General features: G+C 50.6%; 3 protein-coding genes across 3 annotated transcripts in view; 1 reads left to right on the forward strand and 2 right to left on the reverse strand.

The window, feature by feature from the left end:
• Nucleotides 1-24262, forward strand: part of GAST (gastrin) — a 147634-nt gene that overhangs the window by 13000 nt on the left and 110372 nt on the right. The gene's annotated exons all lie outside the window — the stretch shown is intronic.
• Nucleotides 2167-8307, reverse strand: LOC311578765 (keratin, type I cytoskeletal 9-like). The gene is made up of 8 exons (XM_084748801.1): nucleotides 7688-8307; nucleotides 6548-6630; nucleotides 6241-6397; nucleotides 5862-6023; nucleotides 5060-5185; nucleotides 4721-4944; nucleotides 3585-4396; nucleotides 2167-2321 (listed from the first exon to the last, which is right to left on the reverse strand). Exons 1-8 carry the CDS (start codon nucleotides 8267-8269, stop codon nucleotides 2302-2304), a joined length of 2166 nt encoding a protein of 721 aa, XP_084604927.1. The 5' UTR covers nucleotides 8270-8307; the 3' UTR covers nucleotides 2167-2301.
• KRT14 (keratin 14) lies at nucleotides 17213-21672 on the reverse strand. The gene is made up of 8 exons (XM_084748819.1): nucleotides 21067-21672; nucleotides 19881-19963; nucleotides 19188-19344; nucleotides 18676-18837; nucleotides 18467-18592; nucleotides 18146-18366; nucleotides 17989-18053; nucleotides 17213-17474 (listed from the first exon to the last, which is right to left on the reverse strand). Exons 1-8 carry the CDS (start codon nucleotides 21595-21597, stop codon nucleotides 17377-17379), a joined length of 1443 nt encoding a protein of 480 aa, XP_084604945.1. The 5' UTR covers nucleotides 21598-21672; the 3' UTR covers nucleotides 17213-17376.

Genomic DNA, 24262 nt, shown 5'->3' on the forward strand with positions numbered 1-24262 from the left:
CATATGTCAAAAAACGAAAAACAAACATGTGACCTCTAAGTACACTGCTTGCCCAAAATGGTCTCCATTACTGCTCTCTATATACCGTGTATTTTATCATGTGACTTTTCCACTCTGTGTCTCAAGAGGAGTCTGTTGCCCCTGCTTTCAAATCTAGACTAGATTGTGATTTGCTTTGGCCAACACCATGAAACCAAAGTGACTGCGCCTCAAAAGACATAGCATAGCCGCCAACTGCACTGAGACACCGGCTCAAGCTCGCTGGCTGGAAGGTGGGAATCTTGCATTCGTCCTCACCACCCCAGCTGGCTCCCAGGTCACCCCAGAGACAGAGCCACCTGGCTGCCTGGCAGTTGACCACAGATACATACATCAGAGAAAGCAAAGCTGCTCCGCCTATGTCTCCAGCTGCAAAATCACAATTCAAAAGATGGTCACCTAAGAATTTAAGGTCCTGGGGGCTGGAGAGAAGGCTCAGTGGTTAAGAGCACTGACTGCTCTTCCAGAGGACTGGCCTTCAATTCCCAGCACCCGCAACTGTCTCTAACTGCTGTTCCAGGGGATCCAACACCCTTATACAGACATATGCAGTCAAAACATCAATATACATAAAATAATTTTTTAAGGAATTTAAAGCAGTTCAATGTGAGCATTTTAGGGTTTGGGGGGATATTGTTTGTTTAGTTCATTTGTTGTTGTAGGGTTTGTTTGGTTTGTTTTGGTTGGTTGGTTTGCATTTTTGAGACCTGTGTGTGTGTGTGTGTGTGTGTGTGTGTGTGTGTGTGTGTGTGTGTGTGTGTGTATGTGGTGTGTGTGTGTGTGTAGCCTTGGCTGTCCTGGAACTCACTTTTTATTGCATTCCAGGCTAGCCTTTAACTCACAGAGGTCCACTTGTGCCTACCTCTGCTTCCTGAGTGCTGGCATTAAAGGCATGAGCTACCCCACCCACATCCCCCAGTTAAGTTTTTTATTCTTAACACAAATTAACTGACAGAAAAGATAACACCTGTTTTCAAAAATAAAGTCAGTGAGTTCTCCCTGAACCTCTGAGACGCTATTCACATTAGATTTGGGGGTGGTAGTGGTGGTGGTGGTGGTGGTGGTTGTTGTTGTTGATGATGTTGTTGTTGTTGTTGTTGTTGTTGTTGTTTTTCCTGTAACTTAAGGTCAGTCACCCTGAGCCTGTATATCCAAAATACTCAGTAGGCTGAAGCAGGAAGGTCACAAGTTTAAGGCCTCCCTGGGTTCCAGAGAGCTGAGTGTGTAGCTCAGCAGTAGAGTGTTTGACTAGCATAAATAAAGCAGGTTCATCCAGAAGAATGACAAGAGAAGAGGTGGCAGGAGGGATGGTTCAGCAGTTAGTGGCATTTACAACCCTTGCAGCTGGCCTTGATTCAGTTCTGAGCACACACTTCGGGCACCTGTCCCCTACCTCTAATTCCAGTTCCAGAGGATCTGACACCCTCTGGCCTCCACAGGCACCTGCAGGCATGTGGTACACACAAACTCACATGCACACCCATGTGCACACACACACACACACACATAAGCAAATAAAAATAATTATTGAATATTTAAGAAACTCGTGTGCACACGCGTATGGGAAAACACACACAGAGAGAGAGAAACATAAGCAAATAAAAATAATTATTGAATCTTTAGTAAATACAAAGAAAACATAAAAAGGGAGACAGGACTAGAGGGCATATGGTACCCATATAGATGACACAAAGGTGTGGCAGCTAGACAGACAGACAGACTGCATTTGCTACTTGTCTAGCTCTCTCTTTTTTATTTGGTCCATGGGCTCAGCTTACAGGTTGTCACCCATATTCAGCATGGCCCATCATCATCCCCTTAGTTAATTACCCCTGGAGATTGACTCACAGACACACCCAAACAAGCATCCATGTCTCCCAGGAGATTCTCAGCCCAATCAAGTTTACAACCGAGATGAAACATCATGCTACTTCTTCTCAGGGGACAAAGCACGTCAGAATCCAAGTTAAATTTGCAATAGGAGGACTTTATTAGGAAATCAGGAGAGGGAAGGGAATGGGGTCGCCCCCAGGACACTTGGGAGAATCAAGCTCTCCCCAGCCCTGAAGCCTCCCCAGCAAGGAGCACAGCCAATAGATGTTCAGAGGCGCAAAGCCAACTCCATCCAGTTCCAAACGGGTGGGTACCCTGGCTTGTTGCCAGCTAGTCTTGATGTCAGGATGCAGGAAGCATGCTTTGTGTCCCTTCTGCCCCCCGGGGGCCATCTCAGCTGGGGCTGGGTGGGAAAAGTTGATGAAGGCTCTAGTATCGCATCTGGTGGCCTGTGTGGGTGAAAGGGGGAGTGGAAAGGAGAGAGCAGTAAGAAGAGAGACTTTAGGTAGAGATTTGACGAAAGATGAAGAAACAAGGATGTAAGAAACCTGGATCCCAAAGAGCTGGAGAGCCCTGAGGTGGAAGGGCTGAAATCACACAGCCTGTGGCCCCGTCCAATTCCCAACCTCTCCCGCTACAACCCTGGGGATGGAGAGCCCACGGACCAGACCCTTCACCATCCCACAGCCTTGCCAGTGAATGCTTTGGCTACTCAGAAAGAGAACCCCAGCTTCCCTCCTAGATTCACATCTGTCCCTCAGAGCAAAAACGCATTTGATACTTTGTAAACAGACAGTTCCCTGGCACTAGAAGGATTCTCGGAGCTGTACATTGCAGTATTGTTAGGCAGTCATTTACTATAACTCCATAGTGAATTTTTTTAAGGCAATGGCTTTATTTATTTATTTATTTACGTGGGTATGTTTGACTCCGGGTATGTATGTATGTATGTATGTATGTATGTATGTATGTATGTGTGGTATATGTGTACCTGGTGCTCTCAGACATCAGATAAAAGGCACTGGATCCCCTGGAAATGGAGCTATGGGTGATTGCAAATCACCATGGGGACTGGTAATTGAACAGAGGTCCTCTACAGAAGCAACAAGTGCCCTTAGCTACTGAGCATCTCTCCAGGCCAGATATGTCATGTTTACTGCACGATTTCATGACCTAGAGACTACCCGAGGGGCATGAGTCCTTCTTAGAGGCAGATGCTGGCACCAGTAATATACTCCCTTCTACGGTTGTACCAGGCACTGGCTGCACTAACTGACCACTAGGACCTCTGAATCTCTGTTTCCCTGTGTTGTCACTGCTCCTGGCCTCCCAGCCTAATAATGATTGAAGGCACTGGCCATGGAGACTCACGGTGCTGAGGCTCCTTTGGAAATCACATGGCCATGAGAGGATAATTTATTCCTTCTGAACCTCGTTCTTCGTGAGTAAAGCCTAGCTTTGGGCAGCAATAGAAATGAACATGACAATGCACAGTTTTCAAGCCATAGCCATCTCCTCTAACTACTGAGACTCAGACCATGTACAGATTCAATTCCATCCAATGGTCAGTTCAGATCCAAGTGTGGGTCTATGCCACTTCACTAGAGACTTTTCTTAATCCATTTCTGTGCAGTCTCCCAAAGAAGTCCAAAGACACACGAAAAAGAACAGCTGCCTAGTGTGCAGGAGACCGTGATTCAGTCATTCTTTACCTTGTGACTCGTCATCGCACTCGACAGATTTTGAGGAGGACTGGGATTGAGATGGTCTTCTGTTTCCTCCACCATAGCTGCCTCCACTTCCTCCTCCTGAACCACTTCCTCCACCATAGCTGCCCCCACTTCCTCCTCCTGAACCACTTCCTCCACCATAGCTGCCCCCACTTCCTCCTCCTGAGCTACTTCCTCCACCATAGCTGCCCCCACTTCCTCCTCCTGAGCTACTTCCTCCACCATAGCTGCCCCCACTACCTCCCTTAGAGCCACTTCCTCTACTTTGGCCACCTCCACTTCCTCCCCTGGATCCACTACCTCCAACATAGCTTCCTCCGCTTCCTCCCCCAGAACTGCTTCCTCCTCCACCATAGCTTCCTCCACTTCCTCCCCCAGAACTGCTTCCTCCTCCACCATAGCTTCCTCCACTTCCTCCCCCAGAACTGCTTCCTCCTCCACCATAGCTTCCTCCACTTCCTCCCCCAGAACTGCTTCCTCCTCCATAGCTACCTCCACTTTTTCCACCATGGCTGCCTCCACTTCCTCCTCCATGGCTGCCTCCACTTCCTCCATGGCTGCCCCCACTTCCTCCTCCATGGCTGCCCCCACTTCCTCCTCCATGGCTGCCACCACTTCCTCCACCATAGCTACCTCCACTTCCACCACCATAGCTACCTCCACTTCCCCCACCATAGCCTCCTCCACTTCCTCTGCCATAGCTGCCCTCACTTCCCCCACCATAGCTGCCTCCACCTCCTCCTTGTCTTCCTTTGCCACTTCCGAAGCCAATTTGTCCAGCTCCAGACGATTCACTGAGGACAAAGGAAAACACTGATACACACACAAGAACGAACATGGACAGAATTAAGAGGAAAGTATGAACTGAGACACCCCAGCTCTGTCTGGAGCACAAGGTGTCCCCTTTCTCCCATTGCTACCATTCTCCTTTCCAAGGTCAAACGCCACAAGTATTCCCACCAAATGCACATATGGATGAAGTCCTCAACCCATCAGATCCTTGACAACAAGACCTTTTCTAGCTGCTTCTATTCAGAAGGCTAGAAATGGTGTCAGAAGCCTAAGGGGACTCCTACAAGATTCTACAGTGCAGACACTACAGGCTCCTAAAGACCTACAAGTCTTGCTGGCCGCCTTCGAGGAGGTTTCGGTAGGTCTGAATCTCCTTCTCTAGCCGTGTCTTGACGCTGAGCAGAATGCTGTATTCCTGGCTCTGGCACTCGATTTCTCCCCGGACCTCGGCAAGCTGGGCCTCCACCTGACAGATCTGCTCCTGGATCTGCTGCAGCTGGCCACAGTAGCGGTTCTTAGTGTCTTCCAAAGCCTTCTCCAGGGCTGATTTCTAGGGAGGAAGAGGAGACTTCAGGAGGGGTGTTCCACTCCTTGCCCCTCCTGAAGATCCTATAAAGCCCTCCTGAGCCCAGCGATGGCAGCAAGTCTGGAGCAGGACTACCAACCGTGCTAAGCTGAGTCTGCAGCTCGACATTCAGCTCCTGGATGTTGTGCTGGAGCTGGGATACTTCCTTCATATTTCTCTCCATCTCTTCGCCATTATTTGTCACTTCTTGTTCAATCTGGGTCATCTGCAAACCAAAGGCTCAGTTAGGAACAGGTGCAGCAAGGACATCTGTAGGAAGGACTGTGCATCACGCACTAAAGGATCTTCACCTTCAAAAGCACGGCAGTGACCATGTCAAGGATAAGCTACTGAATCCTGAGTGCCAAACAGTCAGGTTGTCCAGTCCGTTTCAGCAAGGTTTCAATGTCCTTTATGCTATGTCCCCAAAGCCCTGTTCTAATCTTATTTCCTTGCATACATGCAGAATGGCAACCCTTTCTCTATCAGGCTCCCTTCCAAGCTTTGAAGACAGGAGAGGAAGGGAGCAGGCATGAAACCCAGTGTACTGCAGGAGATGCTGTATGTCTCTCCTAGAGTCTTACATCACATGGGATTATAGTGAGTTAAGCATGCTCTGGACAACAGACACGAATAAACTAAGAGCTTCTCAAGGATGGCAATCTTATTGGGCTCTTCTCTGGGACATTAGCGCTTTGCCTAAAACTAGCACCACAGCTGTGTTTCTTTCTGTGTGACCAATGAAGAAGGGTGCATGGCCTCCATCGGAGGATGGGAGGATAGATAGAGCTAGGCCGAGAGATGAAGAGGAGGAAGGATGGAGGGATGACACAGGGGAAAGGAAGTAGAAGGATACCCGGAAGGAGGGTGAGAAGACTGAGCAAGCCGCCCACTCTGCTCACCTTAGACTCGTAGTATTGCTCAACTTCCTGGCGGGTCTTGGAAATGGCCTTTTCATACTCCTCACGCATGTCATTGAGGGCCTGGGTGAGGTCTGTGCTAGGAGCAACATTTATCTCCACGTTAACGTCTCCATCATTCTGGCCCGTGAGCTGGCTCATCTCCTGCCAAGGAGGAAGAGGACATGAGGTTAGAAGCGGGACCCTTCCTGGCAGCTTCTAATCCTCTCTCACAAGTCCTCTGGAAGCGCAAGAGAGGAATGCCACTGAGAGAAATCAAAGTGCAGCTGCCACTGCAGGCCACCCTGTGAGGAGCTGAGAGTGCCCCCTGCTACCTCTGCCCTTCTGTTCCTCCCACTAAGCCATAGCAGCAGTTACACACCTCCCGGTGGTTCTTCTTAAGGGCCTTTATTTCATCCTCCAGATTATCAAGCTCCATCTCTTTATCCGTTTTCTCCATCTTGAGAACATCCAACACCTTTTTCAGGCCATTAGAATCAGCTTCCACACCTTGGCGCAGGGTCTGCTCCATCTCAAACCTGCAGACCAGCCATGGGTAGGGAAGGATCAAGAGGGCACCCGATCCTACTGGGACCTCCAGAGCTCTGAAAATCGCCGGCGTGGGGAGGGTAGGGGTCTGTCAGGGCAGATAACAATAGTGTAGGGAGAAAGAAGGGAACACGACTCACTTAACCCTGAAGTCGTCTACAGTCATCCGAGTATTGTCTATGTCCAGGAGCATTTTGCTGTTGGTCACCGTGAGATCCTCAATCTGAAAGAGAAGATGGCACAAATCAGCCATGATCTCTTGATAGGATCAACTTCAGGGAGGCGAGAAGACCAGACATGGCAAGCAGAAGGGATAAACCTGTCCAAGGTGTTCAAGAAGCAAGAGGAGTTTTCCATCAGCTTGTATGTTGCATGCCACCCACCAAGCCTTCATTCATTCAGCAAATATTTGAAAGTCTACTTCAAAGACAGGGTAGGGTGTAGGACAAATCCCAAGAGCCCACCATTGGTTGAAAGGTCTGAGTTATCTCAAAGGGGTCATGGAAAGGAAAGACGGCTTTGGCCAGCCTGGGAAACCAGAAACGACCTTGGGAAGGAGATGACAATTGAACTAGGTCCTGAAGGATGCTGTGATTGCATGTGAGTAAATGGATGGAAGAAATCTGCAGTTGGAGAAACACCACATTCACAAATACAAAGTAAAATCAGGAGGAATGAGTGAGAACAGTAAGGAAAGCAACTGTGGACTCCATTAGGATGGGAGCTAAGTATGGGATACCGCTGTGGCTGCTCAGTGCAACGCAGAAGGTAGTCACCCACTAGGCAGATGGATGGATGGATGGATGGATGGATGGATGGATGGATGGATAAAGGAATCACCTTCACAACCAGAGACCCTCTCTATGACTTGATTAACCAGACTTCACATGAGTCCTAAGTACCCTCTGAGCCCAAGAGAAATGGGAAAAGAAGGATAAGACTGACTTGAAACCAGGTCAAAAGGAAGCTTCAGTTGGGCCCTAGTGTTGCTAGTGATAGCTCAGACTTCCTCCCTGCTCTGGCCAAACTCAAAATTAAATATCAAACTTCAAATCCAAGCCCAAGACCTTAAGACCTCAGAAACCAAGTATAAGTGTGTTTCTAATGAAAGTGTGGTTTTTTTTTTTAATTCTCTGGTACGGCTTTGCTTGGACTCTAGTGTCTTACCTTTTTGTAAAAGAGGTTGAGAAAGAGAGCAAAGGGGGAGGAGAGAGAGAGAGAGAGAGAGAGAGAGAGAGAGAGAGAGAGAGAGAGAGAGAGAATTTGACTCTTGTGCATACCCTGCCCTTCAAGTCTTCAATAGTATCGTAGAAATGGGAGTAGTCCTTCTGGAAGATTCTGGGCCCCTTCTTTGAATACCATTCCTGGATCTGCTTCTCCAGGGAGGTGTTGTCTCCCTCCAATTGCTGTACTTTATCCATGTAGGAGGCCAGACGGGAATTGAGATTCTGCATGACGGTCTTCTCATTGGTATTCAGAATGCCACCTTCACCACCTCCAGAGCCTCCATCAAAGCCACTTCCAGAGCCACCACCAAAACCACTTCCAGAGCCACCACCAAAGCCACTTCCAGAGCCACCACCAAAGCCACTTCCAGAACCTCCGCGGAACCTACCGCCAGAACTCCATGAACTAAAACCACCTCCATATCCTCCACTATAGCTAGAGCCAAAACTGCCACCACCTCCACTGCCACAGGCCGAAAAGCCACCCCCACCAAAGCCACTGGGAGAGCGAAAGCGGCCCCCTCCTCCACTGGCCCGGGAGGAGCGACTGAAGGAGGACCGCATGCTACCCCCACTTCCCCCTCCTCCTCCGCAGCTGCTGCTCCAGAAAGATGAGGAGATCTGTTTGCAACTCATGATGCTGCCTGCCGCGAGTCTGTAGGCAGGACAGGGTCTCAGGGTTGCTGGGTACTGAACTATCCCTCAAACTGCCTACTTATACCCCCCTGCTGAAAGTGGCACGCCTGGGTGTGCCCTCACTCTGTGCCAGCTCCCCCCACCCCAATAGACTCAGAGAAGGTCTAGGATATGGGAGCAGCAGGGAAGCCCCAGGCTCTGCGTCCCTCAGTGACTGCCCGTCAGCAGCCCAGCCTCTCTCCATTGTGTGGGGTAATTTGAAGATATTAGGCTGTCAAGGGCATCATAAATCAGCCCTGCTGCTCAGGGGGGTGACCTATATCCTACAGGCTGGTATCTGCGTGACCTTGGCAGGGCCTGAGACGACCCAGCCCTCTCAGTATATCTAAGGTCAAAACTCCCTCCTGGTTGATTATCACTCTCTGAACTCACCCTGGTGGTCACTGTGGGCTGAGCTGAGAGCCCGGAATGGAATTTACTGTGCAGGCTAGGAAAAGTGCAGCCACTGCCTACAGGGAACTTCCAGGAGAAGCTGAAATCCAGCACCTGCTCTGGTGAATCCTCCATCTGTCAGCACGCTTTAGGGTGGTGGGAGAGACAGGGCTACTGCTCTCAGGGCATGCCAGTTTGCTGAGACAGTGCTATAGTCAAAAGATGAGGTAGACAGCTGTGTGTCCTGCGGGGTTCCAGAGCAGCATGTTGCATTCACACGGGAAAACTATGAGGGGAAAACAAACCCACTAAGTACAGCCCTGCTGCTGTGGGATGACTACAGCAGGCACATAATGGGCCTGCAACCTTGTCTGAGTGAGAGTGTGTGTGTGTGTGTGTGTGTATGTGTGTGTGTGTGTGTGTGTGTGTGTGTGTGTGTTATGCATGTGTGTACTTTCCTTGTCACTCTTCTCCTTATTATTTGAGGTAGGATCTGTCACTAATCCTGGAGCCCACAGATTCATCGAGCCCACCTGGCCAACAAGCCACAGGGATCCTCCATACCTGGTGGGATTGCACTGCTAAGCCCAGCTTTCCACAAAAGTTCTGGGAATCAGACGCAGGCCCTTGTGCTTGCATGGCAAGCCCCTTACCCACTGGGCCATCTGCCCAATCTCTGTCCTGATTCTTTTTCAGAGTCCTGCAGTGAGTCTAGAATTCCCCTTGGGTGAGCACCTGTCTTATATTCAGCCCTGGGGGTGTCAGGGTACCATGGTGTGACTTACACTTGCTCTTGGTAAATCCTCACACTTATTCTGGTCACCAGTGCCAAAAGAGAGTGGTAAAGAGGCCATGGGCTCTGCTGCCAGATCACCTGGGTCTAATCCAGACTGTGCTTCCCTGGCCATGTGATGACTTGCTTTCCCACACTTTGCCTGTGTTCTCTCCTCCAAAACACAGTTTGCTCATGCCAGGAAGGGAGTCATGGGAAAGGCTCAAGAGAGATAGCCTGCTGCTGGTCATTCAACTTCTGAAGTGCCCCATACCTCTGCCCTCCCTTGGCCCTGAGATGTCAGCGTCTAATAGCTCTCCTTGGCCCTCCCAGGCACCTTGACCTTGTTTTTAAATTTTTAAGCCATGAGTTAAGTAATGCATATGCCTGTTCGTGATGGGGGTGCTCCTGCCTCAGTGCACATGAGGTGACTTTAGAGGGAAGGTTCTTCACTCAGGTCCTGAGGATTGAACTCAGGTCTCCAGGTTTGTGCTTCAAGTGCCTTTCTCCACTGAGCCATCTGGTCAACCCCATCAACTTTCTAAGATGACCCTTCTAAACTACGTCTCTCCTCTGACTTCTCTGCACTCTTAAGACAAGCTCCACGCTCCTGGTGTGCAAGGCCAGTTCCCAGTGTTTGCTCCACTTCCCCCTGATCAGCAAACTGCCTACAACATCATGTAATGTTTCCTAAACAACCCTCAAACTTCTCCAGGCCCCTCCCACTGAAATGTCCTTTCCTATCTTCTCTATTCGGGCAACTTCTGCTCGCTGTTGGCAAATCTGTGTGGCCTCCTCTTCCTGAGCCTTCCTCTCCTGAATTCTCACTCTTCCTTTGTCCAGTTTTGCGCTCTTACCTTTTGTCTTATGGCCTCTACCACCAGCAGCACCACCCCACTTCAGCGAGGGCTCCTCCACCCCCACACTCTACCCCCCATCTCACCAGGAGCTCCTCTAAGCCTGTTCCTCTTCATTTAGCATGTGCTTTAGCGCCCAGACCCCACGCCTGCCTCTAGTTAGATCCTAATGAAAGAGGAAGAACTAGCCCTGCCAGACAGATGCCCAGGGCTGGAAGGGAACTGAAGTTAGGAAGAGAGGCCACAAGAGTAGACAAAGGCCTGGGGACCTTGGAGGTGTGGCTGGAGGGCACAAGGATCTGGAAAAGGGTCTCTAGATGGTAGGTGTTTAAAAGGAGTAGCATATGAGAGATGCTCCTGGGCAAAGCCTGGAGACTATGGTTAGTAACAGTAGTGGGACAGTCCAGGAGCTGGGGCAGTCAAGTTACAAGGAAACCAGCCAGAGAATGTAGGAAGACCATGTCAAAAAAAAAAAAGCATTAACACGGATCACATGGTAAGAAAAACATTTCCTTTCTGCTTCCCAGTCTCCTGATTCTTGAGGAAAGAAACCTCAATCAACACTACAGTCCCCTTAGCAGCCTCCGACCCTGCCAATCATCCTAGCCCATCAAATAAGTCCATCGTGAGTTCAGAACCTGCAGGAAGCAACAGCATCTAGTCAGACATGTCTGCCTCGTCGCCTTCTGTGAATGACAATCGAGTCTCACTTTTCCTTTTTTCTGTAGTAATATAAGAGCTCCTCCACAAATATGCTTGTTGAAATGGAAGGTGGGTTATTTTATGAAAATGAATGAAATAAATATTTAAATGGGTGGTCCAGAACATGCTAATGGAAATAGACAATTGAGTAGGTGGAACTGAGTGTCAACAGCATCTTCGCAAGCCTAACACACAGGACACTCTTAGACCTAGGCTAGTGGGGATTCTGAGCACTGTCTTCCCTTTGTGATGGTTCTAAATCTCTACCCACATTGCCACCAGGCTTCAATGGAAACACCCAAGACCTGCTTCAATGTGCTCTGAGGCCCAGAGCCACTCCATTCTCCCAGCCTTGCCAAAGGCATACTGACATCAGTGCTCTGGGACGGATGGTAATCCCAAGTCCCAAGACTTGAGCTAGGTGGAAGATAGGTTAGGGCAGGTTGGGGTGGGCAGCTTCAGGAAGAGGAGCCACTTGTGTGACCTTCACTTTTAGCAACTGCTAAGCATGGTTTGACTTGGCTGTAGCTCAACCAGGGTTGGCGTGGTTTGTGTTTGGCCTGTTGTGGGAGTCTACCTGTTGTGGCTGATCTTAGTTCGTGTTCTCCTACTTTGCACCTCATAGCTCTGGGCTTACAGGCATCTGCTTGTTTTTCCCTGAGGTTCACCTGTCTAGACCTCTCTGCATGGATCCAGGGATCCCTCTAAGCATCCTCTCCCATCTGAGTTCAAAGCAGGCACAGGCCTGTCCCCTGCGTCCAGGTTATCTCTGTATGTGTTTCCAGTGCCTCTACCTCTGAGGTAGAGGCCTCCTCAGTGAACCTCCTGGGACAGTGCGGTGGACACAAGAGTAGCGTGCCAGTGAGGTGAGACTGCCTCGCTCTTCTTATCCTTGAGGCCTTGACCTCAGTTTCCCCATAGGAAGTCCTCGCCTGCACAGTTGCCAGGAACCTAAATCCAGTGCAACGTGAAGGGATCCCAGTATGAAAGCCCAGCTGCCCCGTGTGTGTGTACCCTCTCCCCTCCACCCTTCTCCCCTTATCCACTCTCCTTCCTGTTCCCCTCTTCCCTCCCCACCTACCCTCCTCCCCTCATCCACCTTCTTTCTCATCTTCTCTCCTCCCTGGTCTTCTTCCCCTCTCCACATCTGGATCTACTTTCAACCCAAGGAAGAGCCAACCGTGCTGGGTAACTCCTGTGGGCCAGATGGGCATCGCTACTGCAGTTTTGCACCGTCTTCTTCCTTCTTCCAGCTCTGCCTGCCACGGGAAAGGGACTGCCAGAGGTGAGGGAGCCAACCATGCTGGACTGAATGAGAAACCTTCTTCTTTTACTTTCTCAGGGCTCGGGGGTCTTCCCTCTGAGCCCCACTTCCCATTCCTCCTGGCAATGAACAAGGAACACACCTCATGTGGCTCAGGATACCCTGCCCTCAGGTCCTTGTAAAAACAAACTGTCTCTGTAGCCCATGTCCAGACTGCAGTTAATGGTGGAAAATTCTAGCACATCTTGGGACACTATCCTGACTGTGAGTGGCACTAATATGCTTTTTTTTCTTTTCCATTGAACCACCTGGATGGCATGGATTCAACCCTCTTGCTTACTATTACCCTTTGCTTTAGTTAATTAGACCCCACACTAGTCTCCCAAGTACAGTCCCAGCCCTCAGAGCACAGATGGAGGTGAAAAGAAGGGCTTTGAATATCAGAGAGACAGAAAGGGGAACACTGAATGAGTTCTGCCTGCAAGGCATCAGGGAAAGGGGTCCCTACTAAGGATTTGGGGACTTAAAAGGAGACAAGGCTCTAGCTATAGAAGCCTCCTGCTTGCCTGTATCCAGCCAGACAACCCTTCTGGCGCTGCTTTCTCGCCACCACTGTGTGTCCTTGAGCTCAGGTGGGGCCAGAAGGTCCTGAGTCATTATGAGGCTGGATGCTGGCTGAAAAAACACAAACATGACTCACAGCTTCTCTCCTGGGACGTGGGCACACCCCTTCATGAGCCACCTCTGCACGCGGGCATGTTGGGTTGGTGCACAGCTGGATGTGCCTACATGTATTTCCAACGGCGACTTTTCTTTGTCACTTACCACCGCCCCACCTAGCCAAACCCCACCAAACCAAGGTGCCCTGAGTCTTCCATCTATTTAAGGAATATTGCTTCCCCTCACCCTCAAACCAGCCTCCCCATGGTAAGTTTGGGATGTGTCTTTCCTTTAACACCTACTGTGTTCTACACAATGCTCTTAGAGCTAAGGATAAAATGATGTACAAGTCCCAGTCTGTAAAGCGTCTGCCCAGAAATCCGAAGAACCTGAGCTCAGATCCCATGCAAAAAGCTAGGTCTGGCAGTGGACATCTGTATTCCCTCTGCTGGGGAAGCCGGGGCAAGGAGAGTGATAGGCAGTCTAGCAAATGGATGAGACTTGAGAGATGCTTAATAAGTAGAGTGCGTGGCTTCTGGCCTACACGTGTATGCAAATGCAAGTTTACCTCCACACACACATGTGCATATACGTGTGAACACATGTAACACACACACACACACACACACATACCATAAAAATCAACCCCTACCACCTTGAGCATCTGTAGGGCAAATCAAACTACCACAGTAGATATAAAAGTCAATCGTGAAACAAATGTTATTTGTCTGAGGGATCTGAAGCAGTCACTGGAGAGCTACCACCTGAGTGAGAGGTGAGCAAGAGCGATCAAGACAGAAGAATAGATGGAAACGCTCTGAGAGATGGACCAAATGTCTTGATGCAGAAAGAGAAAAGTGACCACAAGTCAGATACTGAGCATGGACAAAGGGCTACAAGCTTCATCAAGGAATATATTTTGGAAGATATAAGTGATTACTACTTCACGTGAGGCTTAGATTAGCTGGGTTGAGCCCCAGCACACCATAAACATTATCCTGAGTCTCAGTGACGATGAGCATGCTTCTGCCCTTCGTTTTTGGATGTCAATCATTTTACTTATTATTAGCTTATCTTTCTAGTGTGCAAGATCCTTCCTAAGATCAAGACCCAGGGTCAAGTGGATGCTGTTGAGGACACACAGCCCCTCCTTCAAGGAACAGGAAAGCTTGTTATCGCAAGGTCCAAACTGTATGACTTGGAGCACGATGGTCTCCCTCAGAGGAGGAGATAGGACTGATGTTCTCCATCCACCTAGCTAGCACAACACCATTCAAAGTGGAGAAAGTAGCTCCTCCCAAATTACATTCAAGGGCTGTGGAGCCTCAGCCCTCATCTGGCTAGCCCAGGACTCTGAGAGGCAACCTCTCTTGCTTCCACTAAGTGGTGCTATCGAGTCACTTTTCTGGTCTGTTTCGATGGTGGGGGCAGAGCCCAGGACTCCAGTGGGTGCTGTAGCCTTTTAGCTCTGTGAACAAGAGAACTAGTCATCAGTAGACGTCAATTGCTACTGATGTCTACCTTTCCCACTGAAGGTGGTGGTGAAAATCAGGAGAGGGGGGTGTCCATATGAGACCCCAGAACTGCTGTGCTGTCTGCCCTTTATTCCTGGAGGCCCTGGAATCCAAGCCCACTGTTTAATTTTTTTCCCCACTCCCCGCTTCTGAGCTTGCTCATAGCCAAAATGGCCTCAAGCAAATCTGTCTTTTCTATGTATTCCTTCCTAACAGCAGTGGCCGCCACCCAAGCAAGGACAGAGGATGTTCCGCTACCACACTTGAGCCTAGGGAGGAACTCATATGCCCATATTCCTCTAAAGCAGCTTCCTTCGGGAGAGAAACTCAATTGTCACAGGTAGTATGATGACCGGAGGGCCACTAGCAATCCATACCATTCTCATGAGTGTAGCAGTGTTTGCTCTCTACACAACCCCCTCAAATGTGAATCACCCCCTATGTTCTATGTCACTTGACAGGAGGCTCATTGCTCTGATGGACACCCCGATATTTGGGGTTCAACCTCCACACAAGCTTCATGAAGCCCCTCCCTACATGGTACCCACCACTCAAGGGCCTGAAAACCATCCCTTACCATCCCTCAGGCAGTTCTCTCACCCTTTCTCCTCCCTAAGGATCCCTAAGACTCCCTCAGATAAGGTTCACCCCAGCTTAGCCTTGCAGGCTCTGGTTAAAAGTGACCCCAGAATTTCAAAGTCACAGACCAGTCATGACTTTCCTGCCATGTAGCTTGGACAAGAGACAATAGCACACTCCATTTCTTTTTATAATAACGCCTCATCTTCAGCTACCATAGACAGAAGGCTATATGCCAAGCTTGGTACTAAACTCATTGGCTCCACGAGCTCATTTTTCCATCAGCACTATGTAGGAAAGGCATATTTACGCTTCACCTTGTGAAAGAGGAGTGTGGGCTCAGTATCCTGCCTAATTCTCTACATCCAGTTGAGACGGGAACCCGGGACTCAAGCAGAGATTCTCAAGTCCAGGGTTTTAGCCTCCTTGTCCAAACTGTCTTTCTTCTTTCCCCACATTCCACTCTACCTAGGAATTTCCATCTCTAAACAAATGAACAAGCTATTGGAACTGTTACAGAGCTAGTCAGCTCTTTCCTAGCCGGGGGCAGTGAGTCCTCCCCACCCTTGGCATCTCTGCCATGCACCCAGATAATGCTCCTCCCCTTCCTACTCCTTAGTCAGCCTCAATACAAAGCAAAAGCCACTCCTCCACCAAGGGGAGACTCCTAATGCCCTCACTACTGAGCCCAGCCTGGCCTTAAACTCACAACAGTCCTCTGGCATCCACCTCCCTAGTGCTGGGTTATGTGTGTGACCCACCAGGCTCAGAGGTCAGCCTGGCTCTTAAAGTGGACTTACTCATTAGATTTATATATCAACCACAAAACACAGGGTACATCATCTTTATTGTACAAGTGAGGAAACTGAAAGCCAGTCTCTCCAAGGTCCCTAATACAGAGAAGGGCCAAGGTAACAAACCAGTCAGCCTATTCTAGAAGCCTCTAGAATTGCCTTTGTCATGAATGGAGCCCAGTATTGCTAACACAGCCATGCCATGAGCCTCCATACTCCAGGCACTGTGCTGGACAATGCTCTTACAGGCTATGCTTCCAGTCAACGTCCCCAAGACCAGGAATGCAACTGTCATCACTCCTCTTTTACAGATATGGAAACTGAGGCTTGGAGAGGGTCATTAACAGCCTCTAAATAAGTGGTTCTCAATGTAGGGGTCGTGACCCCTTGGGGGCCAAGCAAGCCTTTCACAGAGGTCACCTAAGACCATCAGAAAACACAGGCATTCTCATTACAATTTTTAGTAGTGGCTAAACTACAGTTATGAAGTAGCAACAAAGACACTTTTGTGGGTAGGGATGACCACAACACGAGAAACTGTATTAAAGGGTCAAAGCATTACGAAAGCTGAGAACCATTGCTCTAAGTTGACGGCGTAGAATAGACTGAATTCTAGACAGTCCCAGATCAGGGAGATAACGACCACCAAGAGAGCATGAGTGGCCTCAGGTTCACAGAGTTTGGGGGGACTAGTGAACCCCATAACATCACACACAAAGATGCCCACTTTCCTGGAGACAGGACATGTGGAGAAAAAACATAAGTTCCAATGCAGAGTCACTTTAGAGGATCAGAGATTCACTAAGAATCCTTAACCTAAGGCCAGTGAGGTGGATCAGCCGGCAGGAGCACCACTCCCATCTGACAGCCTGACTTCAACCCCCTGAACCCACAGTGGGACAGGAGAACTGACTCTCCAAGCTGTCCTTTGACTTCCATGTACACATTCTGACACATGCACATCTGCACTCACACACAATAATAATAATAATAATAATAATAATAATAATAATAATAATAATAATAGTGATGATGATGATGATGATGTAATAATGAAGATAATTGTGATAATAAACATAAATTTTTATTTATATTTTAAAGAATTCTTCACCTACCACACTGCCTGGCACCTAAACCCACTCCATGTCTGGTGAATGTGTGGATAAATGAATGAATGGGGAAATACGCCTCAGCCTTAAGAGATCCCATGACCTGGTACACACAGCCACCTATATCTTCTGAGGTGCTGAAAGCCAACCTGGGAGCTGAGCCAAGCCCGCCCCCGGGGCCCTTTCTCCCAGTCCCAGGTGCTCTTCTGAGCTCCAAAGCAACACTCCCCACATTCTCCCACCCCCACTCCTGACAATGACCAGGGAGACAGTGATTGTGCAACTCAGAAAAAGAAGCTTTATTGCTTGCCAGGAGGGACAAGGGTCAAGTATAGGGTGAAGTGTCTAGGGACAGTAGATGGGCTCTTTCTGTGTATCTGTGTCCACGCGGGAGCATTCTAAGCCTGAGCAGAGCCGAGCAGCCTTAATTCTTGCTGCGCAGGACCTGCTCGTGGGTGGAGACCACCTTGCCATCATGCACATCCATGACTTTGGTGCGGATTTGGCGGTTGGTGGAGGTCACTGGGGGAAATGGGAGAGAAGGCGTTAGTGATGTGGACAGGTAGAGTGCTCTGAAGTGGAGGGAAGCCAAGAAGCTAGGAGTAAACTGTCTCCTGATGCCATCTGTCCTAATTTCCACCTCACTCACTGCTGCAAGTGCACTCTGTGGCCTTGTACAGTCTCTGTCCTCAGACTGGAGCACTCAATAGGTGCTGTCCAACTAGACCCAAAGGCAACAGAAGGTCCAACTAAACCCAAATGGATTGGAGGGAAAGTGTAGGGTGCTGTCCGTGGTGCTGATGCCCACAGCTACTGTGTCTATCCAGACATCCATTGAAGGAACAAGGTTAAGGTCACCAATCTTAACCCTGAGGAGAGTTAGGAAATGGTTCCTTCTATGTGTTGAGATTCATGGGGGACACTGAGTAAGAGCACTTATCTTAAACCCCCGGGAAGTTCTAATCTGGGTCCTAGATCTGCTGAAAGGTCTGAAGGTGTTCCCTGAACCCAGGCTCAGTGTGGAAGAGACTCTTACCATCTCTGGATGACTGAGAGCCAGAGGAGAATTGAGAGGATGAGGAGAACTGGGTGGACGAGAGGCTGCAAAGATAGGTGAAGGAGGGACCGTCAGACATATGGGGGACATTTGGGAAGAGAAGGGACATGGACTACAGGGTGGCCCAGGCACTCACTGGGCATCCTCGCCCTCCAGCAGGCGGCGATAGGTGGCGATCTCCTGCTCCAGGCGCGTCTTCACATCTAGCAGGATCTTGTACTCCTGGTTCTGCTGCTCCATCTCACAGCGCAGCTGAGCCAGCTGCTCCTCCACACTGCTGATCATCTCCTGGATCTGGGCCAGCTGCATGCAGTAGCGGCCTTTGGTCTCCTCCAGGTTGTTCTCCAGGGATGCTTTCTGTGAGGCAGAGAAATAGGGCGATGGGTCACTGAGAATGGCCAAGCCCCATCAGTGAGTCCAGGGGTGGCCCCTTGTGTGCGACAGGCAGCATCCCTACCATGCTGAGCTGGGACTGTAGCTCGATCTCCAGGTTCTGCAAGGTGCGCCGGAGCTCAGAGATCTCGCTCCTGCCGCTCTGTACCAGCTCGCTGTTGGTGGCCACCTCGCGGTTCAGCTCCTCAGTCTGTGACAAAAAGGACACCATTCACACTAGAAAGCCCTGAAGGGCAGCTTCTCTGCATCCTTTCCTCTCTAAATGGCACCCACCTTGCTGAAGAACCACTCCTCGGCATCCTTGCGGTTCTTCTCTGCCATCTTCTCATACTGATCACGCATCTCATTCAGGATGCGGCTCAGGTCCACACCAGGAGCGGCGTCCATCTCCACGTTGACATCTCCACCCACCTGGCCTCTCATGGAGGCCATTTCCTGCAGAGGCAGAAAAGGTCTCATGGGCAAGAGCCTCATGGCTGACAGGACTTTCTAGCAAGAGGTGATCCTGGCCTGAAGACAGCTTTCTCACCATCTGCCATTCCATTGATTCTCTCCATCCACCCCTTTTTAAAATATTTATTTATTATGTATACAGTGCTCTGTCTGCACACCTGCATACCAGAAAAGGGCATTAGATCACATTATAGATGGTTGTGAGCCACCATGTGGTTGCTGGGAATTGAATCCACGACCCCTGGAAGAGCAGACACTGCTCTTAACCTCTGAGCCATCTCTCCAGCCCATCCATCCACACTTTTAAGCTGGCTTTTCCAGTTAGCTCTCACCTCCTCATGGTTCTTCTTCAGGTAGGCCAGCTCCTCCTTGAGGCTCTCGACCTGCATCTCCAGGTCAGTTCTGGCCAGGGTCAGCTCGTCCAGCACCTTGCGCAGGCCATTGATGTCAGACTCCACGCTCATGCGCATGCTCAGCTCTGTCTCGTACCTGGAGTGATTCGAGAGAAAAGGAATGAGCTAGCCATTCCAGCAACACTGAAAGCTTTGTTCTCTTCCTTTGCGCATTATTCCCAGAGTTGGCACCCAGCGGGGGTTGTGGAGAGTCACTATTAGACACGGCGTCCATTGATTGCTTATGTCTGAACAGGCCTACGGTCCAGGGAATAAGGAAATTCACCCTTAGGCATTCAACTGAAAGAGGCACTTCCAGCCTCAGCCAGCCAATAAGGCTCAAAGCTTCCAAATACAACAGCCCACTGCACTTTAGGGACAGGTGGGAGAAGTGTGGAGCACCTCTCTCTAAAATGATGGCTTTCACACCTGGCTGTGAATCAGAATCTCCTAGGTAAACTGTTACAAATAACTGAGCCCAGCCCTAAGGGTGGAGCCCAGCAGTCTAGGATTTTTGCAAGCACCCCCGGGGGGATTCTTCCTGCACAAACCAACTCTCATTAGAATGTACTGATCCAAAATGCCCCACCCTACACACACTGGAGGCTCTGAGCCGCCACACTGCAGACTCACTTGGTGCGGAAGTCATCAGCGGCCAGTCGGGCATTGTCAATCTGCAGAACGACATTGGCATTGTCCACAGTAGCTGCCAGGATCTGTAGAATGGAAAAGCCATGGGTCATTGGTTAAACAGATAGGGCAGGCATCACTGCAGCCTTCACTGGCCTTTCTCTTTTTCTTGCTTGGGTCCTGTCCTCTTCCCCTGTGCCTTTGTCCACCACAGCAGCCTGAGAGACAACCCCACCAAGTTAGTTCCAACCCAGGAAGGAGTCTGACTCCCCATCAACAGAAAAGCTACAAATAGGTCTGGCCCCAGGCTCAAAACACCAGAGTCCAGGTCTTACTGCTGCCACTCACCTGTAAAACCTAAGATGGATCTCGTGGTTTCAAAGCCCCCCTAAGGCTCCCTACATACCCTTAATCTTCTGAACCCTCCTCAGCCCTGTCAGCCCTCTGCAGACACACACATTCCTGTCTAAGCCCATGGGGCATGGACCTCAGGTGGGACTTTCCCAAGAGACAAAACCCAACTTGCCCAGGAGATTAGAAAACAGGAAACCAGAGAAGAAAACAGATGGATCCCTTCACCTGACTGGGGTTCCTCCCAGGGATTTGTCTAATTTCCATATTTTATGCGAGGCACAGGAGCCAAGCAGGTTTAAATGAAGGGGGGAGAATTGTTCTGGAGGTAAGACCCTACCAGGATCCCTCTGGTTTGAGGTAAATGTATGGGCCTTGATTAATTACCAGTGTGAGTTTTCTGTGTCGAGAGGCTATCTAGTGTCAAAGCTCAAGGGCGGAGGCAGCCTCAGCCCAGACTTTCAGGCTAATGAGCGGTTTGGGTGTCTGGCTTGGTTGGTCCCGTTACAGCCTTCCTCCCCGCCCCCCTCCTGGTGGAGTGGTAACTGCTCGCCTCTGCCCTTCCTCTGTTGTGTGATCTTTAGCAAGTCACAGCGCATGTCAAACTTCAACTTCATCCTCTGGAAAACGTTACAGGCAGGAGCCACTGGTCTCATGTGGGCTAAGGAGTAGAGCTCAGAAAACCATGGGGACAGCCAGCAAAGGACACCATCTTCTCACTGACAAGCCATATTGGGGATGTTCAGGACCACAGAGACCTCCCTCTCTAGGAATCTAAAGAGGATATGAAACCCTGGAAGGGACTAGAATGGCAGGTCCTGCTGCCCAGCTGACCCACCTTGTTCCTCAGCTCCTCGATGGTCTTGAAATAGGGGCTGTAGTCTTTGGTCTCAGTGGGCCGCTGCCTCTGGTACCAGTCACGGATCTTCACCTCCAGGTCAGCGTTGGCCTCCTCCAGGGCACGCACCTTGTCCAGGTAGGTGGCCAAGCGGTCGTTGAGGTTCTGCATGGTCACTTTCTCACTGCCCACCAGGAGCCCATCACCAACGCCACCACCAAAACCACTACCAAGGCCTCCCCCAAAACCACCACCGAAGCCTCCCCCAAAACCACTACCAAGGCCTCCCCCAATGCCACCACCAATGCCTCCACCAAAGCTGCTGCTGCTGCTGAAGCCATAGCCACCCCCAAGCCCACAGGCTCCCCCAGAGGAGAAGCGAGAGGAGCTGACTGACAGGCCCCCGTAGGTGCTGGGAGCACGGCAGGATCCTCCGGTCAGGACAGAGGAGATGCGGCTAGAGCCACCACCGATGCCACAGGAGCCCTTCATGGAGCTGGAGGAGGTGAACTGGCGGCTGCAGGTGGCCATGGTTTTGGGAAAGGTGAGCAAGTGAGCAAGTGAGTCGGCAGAGAGAAGAGAGAGCTGCTCTGGTAAGTTAGAAAAGGATGATAGTGCTTTATAGTCGTGAGTAGGGGGCGGGCCTGGAGTTTTCCATTCCCCCTTGGCTTTCATCACTCACAGACCAGTGCCAACTCCCGATCAGATCCTCCTCGCCTCCGCCTCATCATGTCTGTCATATTTTACTGGAAACTCATTGTTTGAAGTGTTTGGGGCTTTCTCATCCCGCCAGGCATGATTCATCAAGGGAGGGGTGGGCCTGCAGGCTACACTTTCCCATGAGGCCCTGGGAAGCACAGCCTTTAGGAACCCACACTCTGGACTCCCAGACAGAGTAGGACCTCACCACACCATAAACCTGCTGACCTGCCAGTTCCCATTAAACAAGAGTTGTCCTTCATCCTTTATCATACATAGAGGAAGCCCACCACAGCAGGAGATTAGCATCTAGCTGGGGACAGGCCTGCATGGCCACCCTCAGCACTACCTACTAAGGACTGGCTACCTGTCGCGTCCTCAGCCAGCCAGGTGGGGCGGACTCCAGGGAGTTCCTCTCAGCCCTGAATACAGACCCTAAGACCCACCACACTCCTACACGTAGACCTGTGACGTTAGCTATTAAGTCACAAAAGATCTCACAGACATAGCCAGAGACACTGAGAAAGAGCACAGAGTCATGATCAACCCAGGACATGACATTTCTCAGAGCCTCAGGCTGCTCTTCTGAAAAGTGGGAGCAAAGAGCACCCACCCATTGTTTCTACTGCCCACAGCCCTGAGGGTCCAGTGGGACAGTAATGTCGAAGGGTTTTTGTCAACTTCATGTGGCGTGGAGTCTGGCCAGAGGGTGGTAGCTTATTTTCGCCTCAAAGGCCTGGGACAAGCCTGGAGAGCTTTTTTTTTTCCAGCCCCAGATGGCACCCAGGAGTGAGGCAGGACTAAACCAAGGGCATAGCCAAAGTGGACATCAGGGTCCCTGACTCCTGAGTCCCTGAGGGCCAGGGAACAGCTCCAAAAGCCCAGTTAATTCTACTTCAGAGGTTTATATGACAAGGTTCAGCTAAATTCCCCCCAGAAACCCCATTTCCTGCCCCACACACCCTCCTGGCAGCCCCTCAGCTCTGTGGACCCCAGCAGGCATGTTAAGAGGAATGTGGTCTTGTCTGGGACTGCCTGGCAAGTCCTATCTTCCCAGACAGGCCCCAACAGCCCCTGCTGAGGCTCCTACACTGTTCTGAGTATCGACTGCTCCCAGAAGGGAAATAGCACCTTAGACCGCCAACCCCGCCTGCCCCTGCCCTGCCACCAAAGCAGAAGTCAACACCCTCCCCACAACAGGGCTTAAGAGCTCAGGAAACAATGCTAAAACAGACTACTCTTGAGGCCGAGGGCTCCCCCAAATCTGCCTCTCTAAGGACTAGCAAGGATATGAGTAACCTGGGTCCCCACCCGGCTCCACCCACCCCTGACAGACACTTCTAATCTTCTTCCAGAGAACACTCTCCCCAGCCCTGGCCCAGCCCTGCAATTTCTCCAGCAGGAGACAGAGGGGATTGGGGTGATGGGCAGATTGCTGTTGGAAACTGTGTGGCTATTGGGTAGGGTGAGGGGGCAGGGCTATCCTTCCTAGGGCAAAAGACAGCATCCAGGGAGATCCACAGACAGACTCTGCAGCGTGCAGAGCCCAACTCTATAATAGCTTCTTTAGCCTCCTTCCCAGTGCTCACCCTCCTCCACTCTACCTCACCCCCTCCTCCTCTTCTCCTACCCCTCTACTCTTCCAGTCTCTCCCCCCCTCTGCTCTTCCTCCTGCTCTAATCCTCCCCCTTACCCTTCTTTTCTCCCTCCTCTCCCTGCCCACCCACCCCCCCACCCTACACTACCCCCTCACCCTACCCCACCCCCCAAACTCCTCCATTTTATCCAAGGGGGAAATGATAAAGATGCTAGGAAATGGGTGCCAGATAAACACACACGGTCTAAGAGGAGAGTTCCGCCAGCCCTCCCCACCCCAGACTCTGGACCCCCAGATAGAATACCCCAAGCCCAACATTCACAGACTCCATGGCCAAGGCGCTGCCAAAGGCCCAGCCAGTTGGGAAATAGGAACAAGACAACACACTCCTGTCTCCATGGCGTTGATGGTGGCGTTTTCAAGACATGCAGACTCTGAGGCAGCAAAGGCTAATGGGTTGGAACGGGCACCAAATAGGCGTCTCTGTCTGCTGAGACCCTGAGACCTGCTGTACCTCCACCTCCTGTAAGCGTGTTCTTTCTACGTGAGCAACATATCCACCCCCCCCCACCCCACCCCCACCATCGCTGAACCTGCCCAGGAACAGAAAAGAAAAAGGAGGGGTCTGGGCAGCCTGAGTACTCTGTGGGTTCGTGAATCTCTTACACCTCTCTGCAGTGGGGAGACCCATGCCAACCCAAACAGGTGAAGGGACTCGGCCAGGCAGCCCCCACACAGCCTCATTGTGTGCAGAAGCCTGGGTGGGGCTACGGGGTTGCACCTTCAGGGAGGAGGAGCCAGAGCTGAAGAGAGAGAAACACAGCCCTGCCCTAGAAGCCCACAGTCTAGTCTAGTGGAAGAGATACTAGACGAGACTGTGCTGCCTTTCGGAAGTCTTCG

This window comes from Acomys minous (genome assembly GCF_964271855.1).
Source record: "Acomys minous genome assembly, chromosome: 12".
NCBI lineage: Eukaryota > Metazoa > Chordata > Mammalia > Rodentia > Muridae > Acomys > Acomys minous.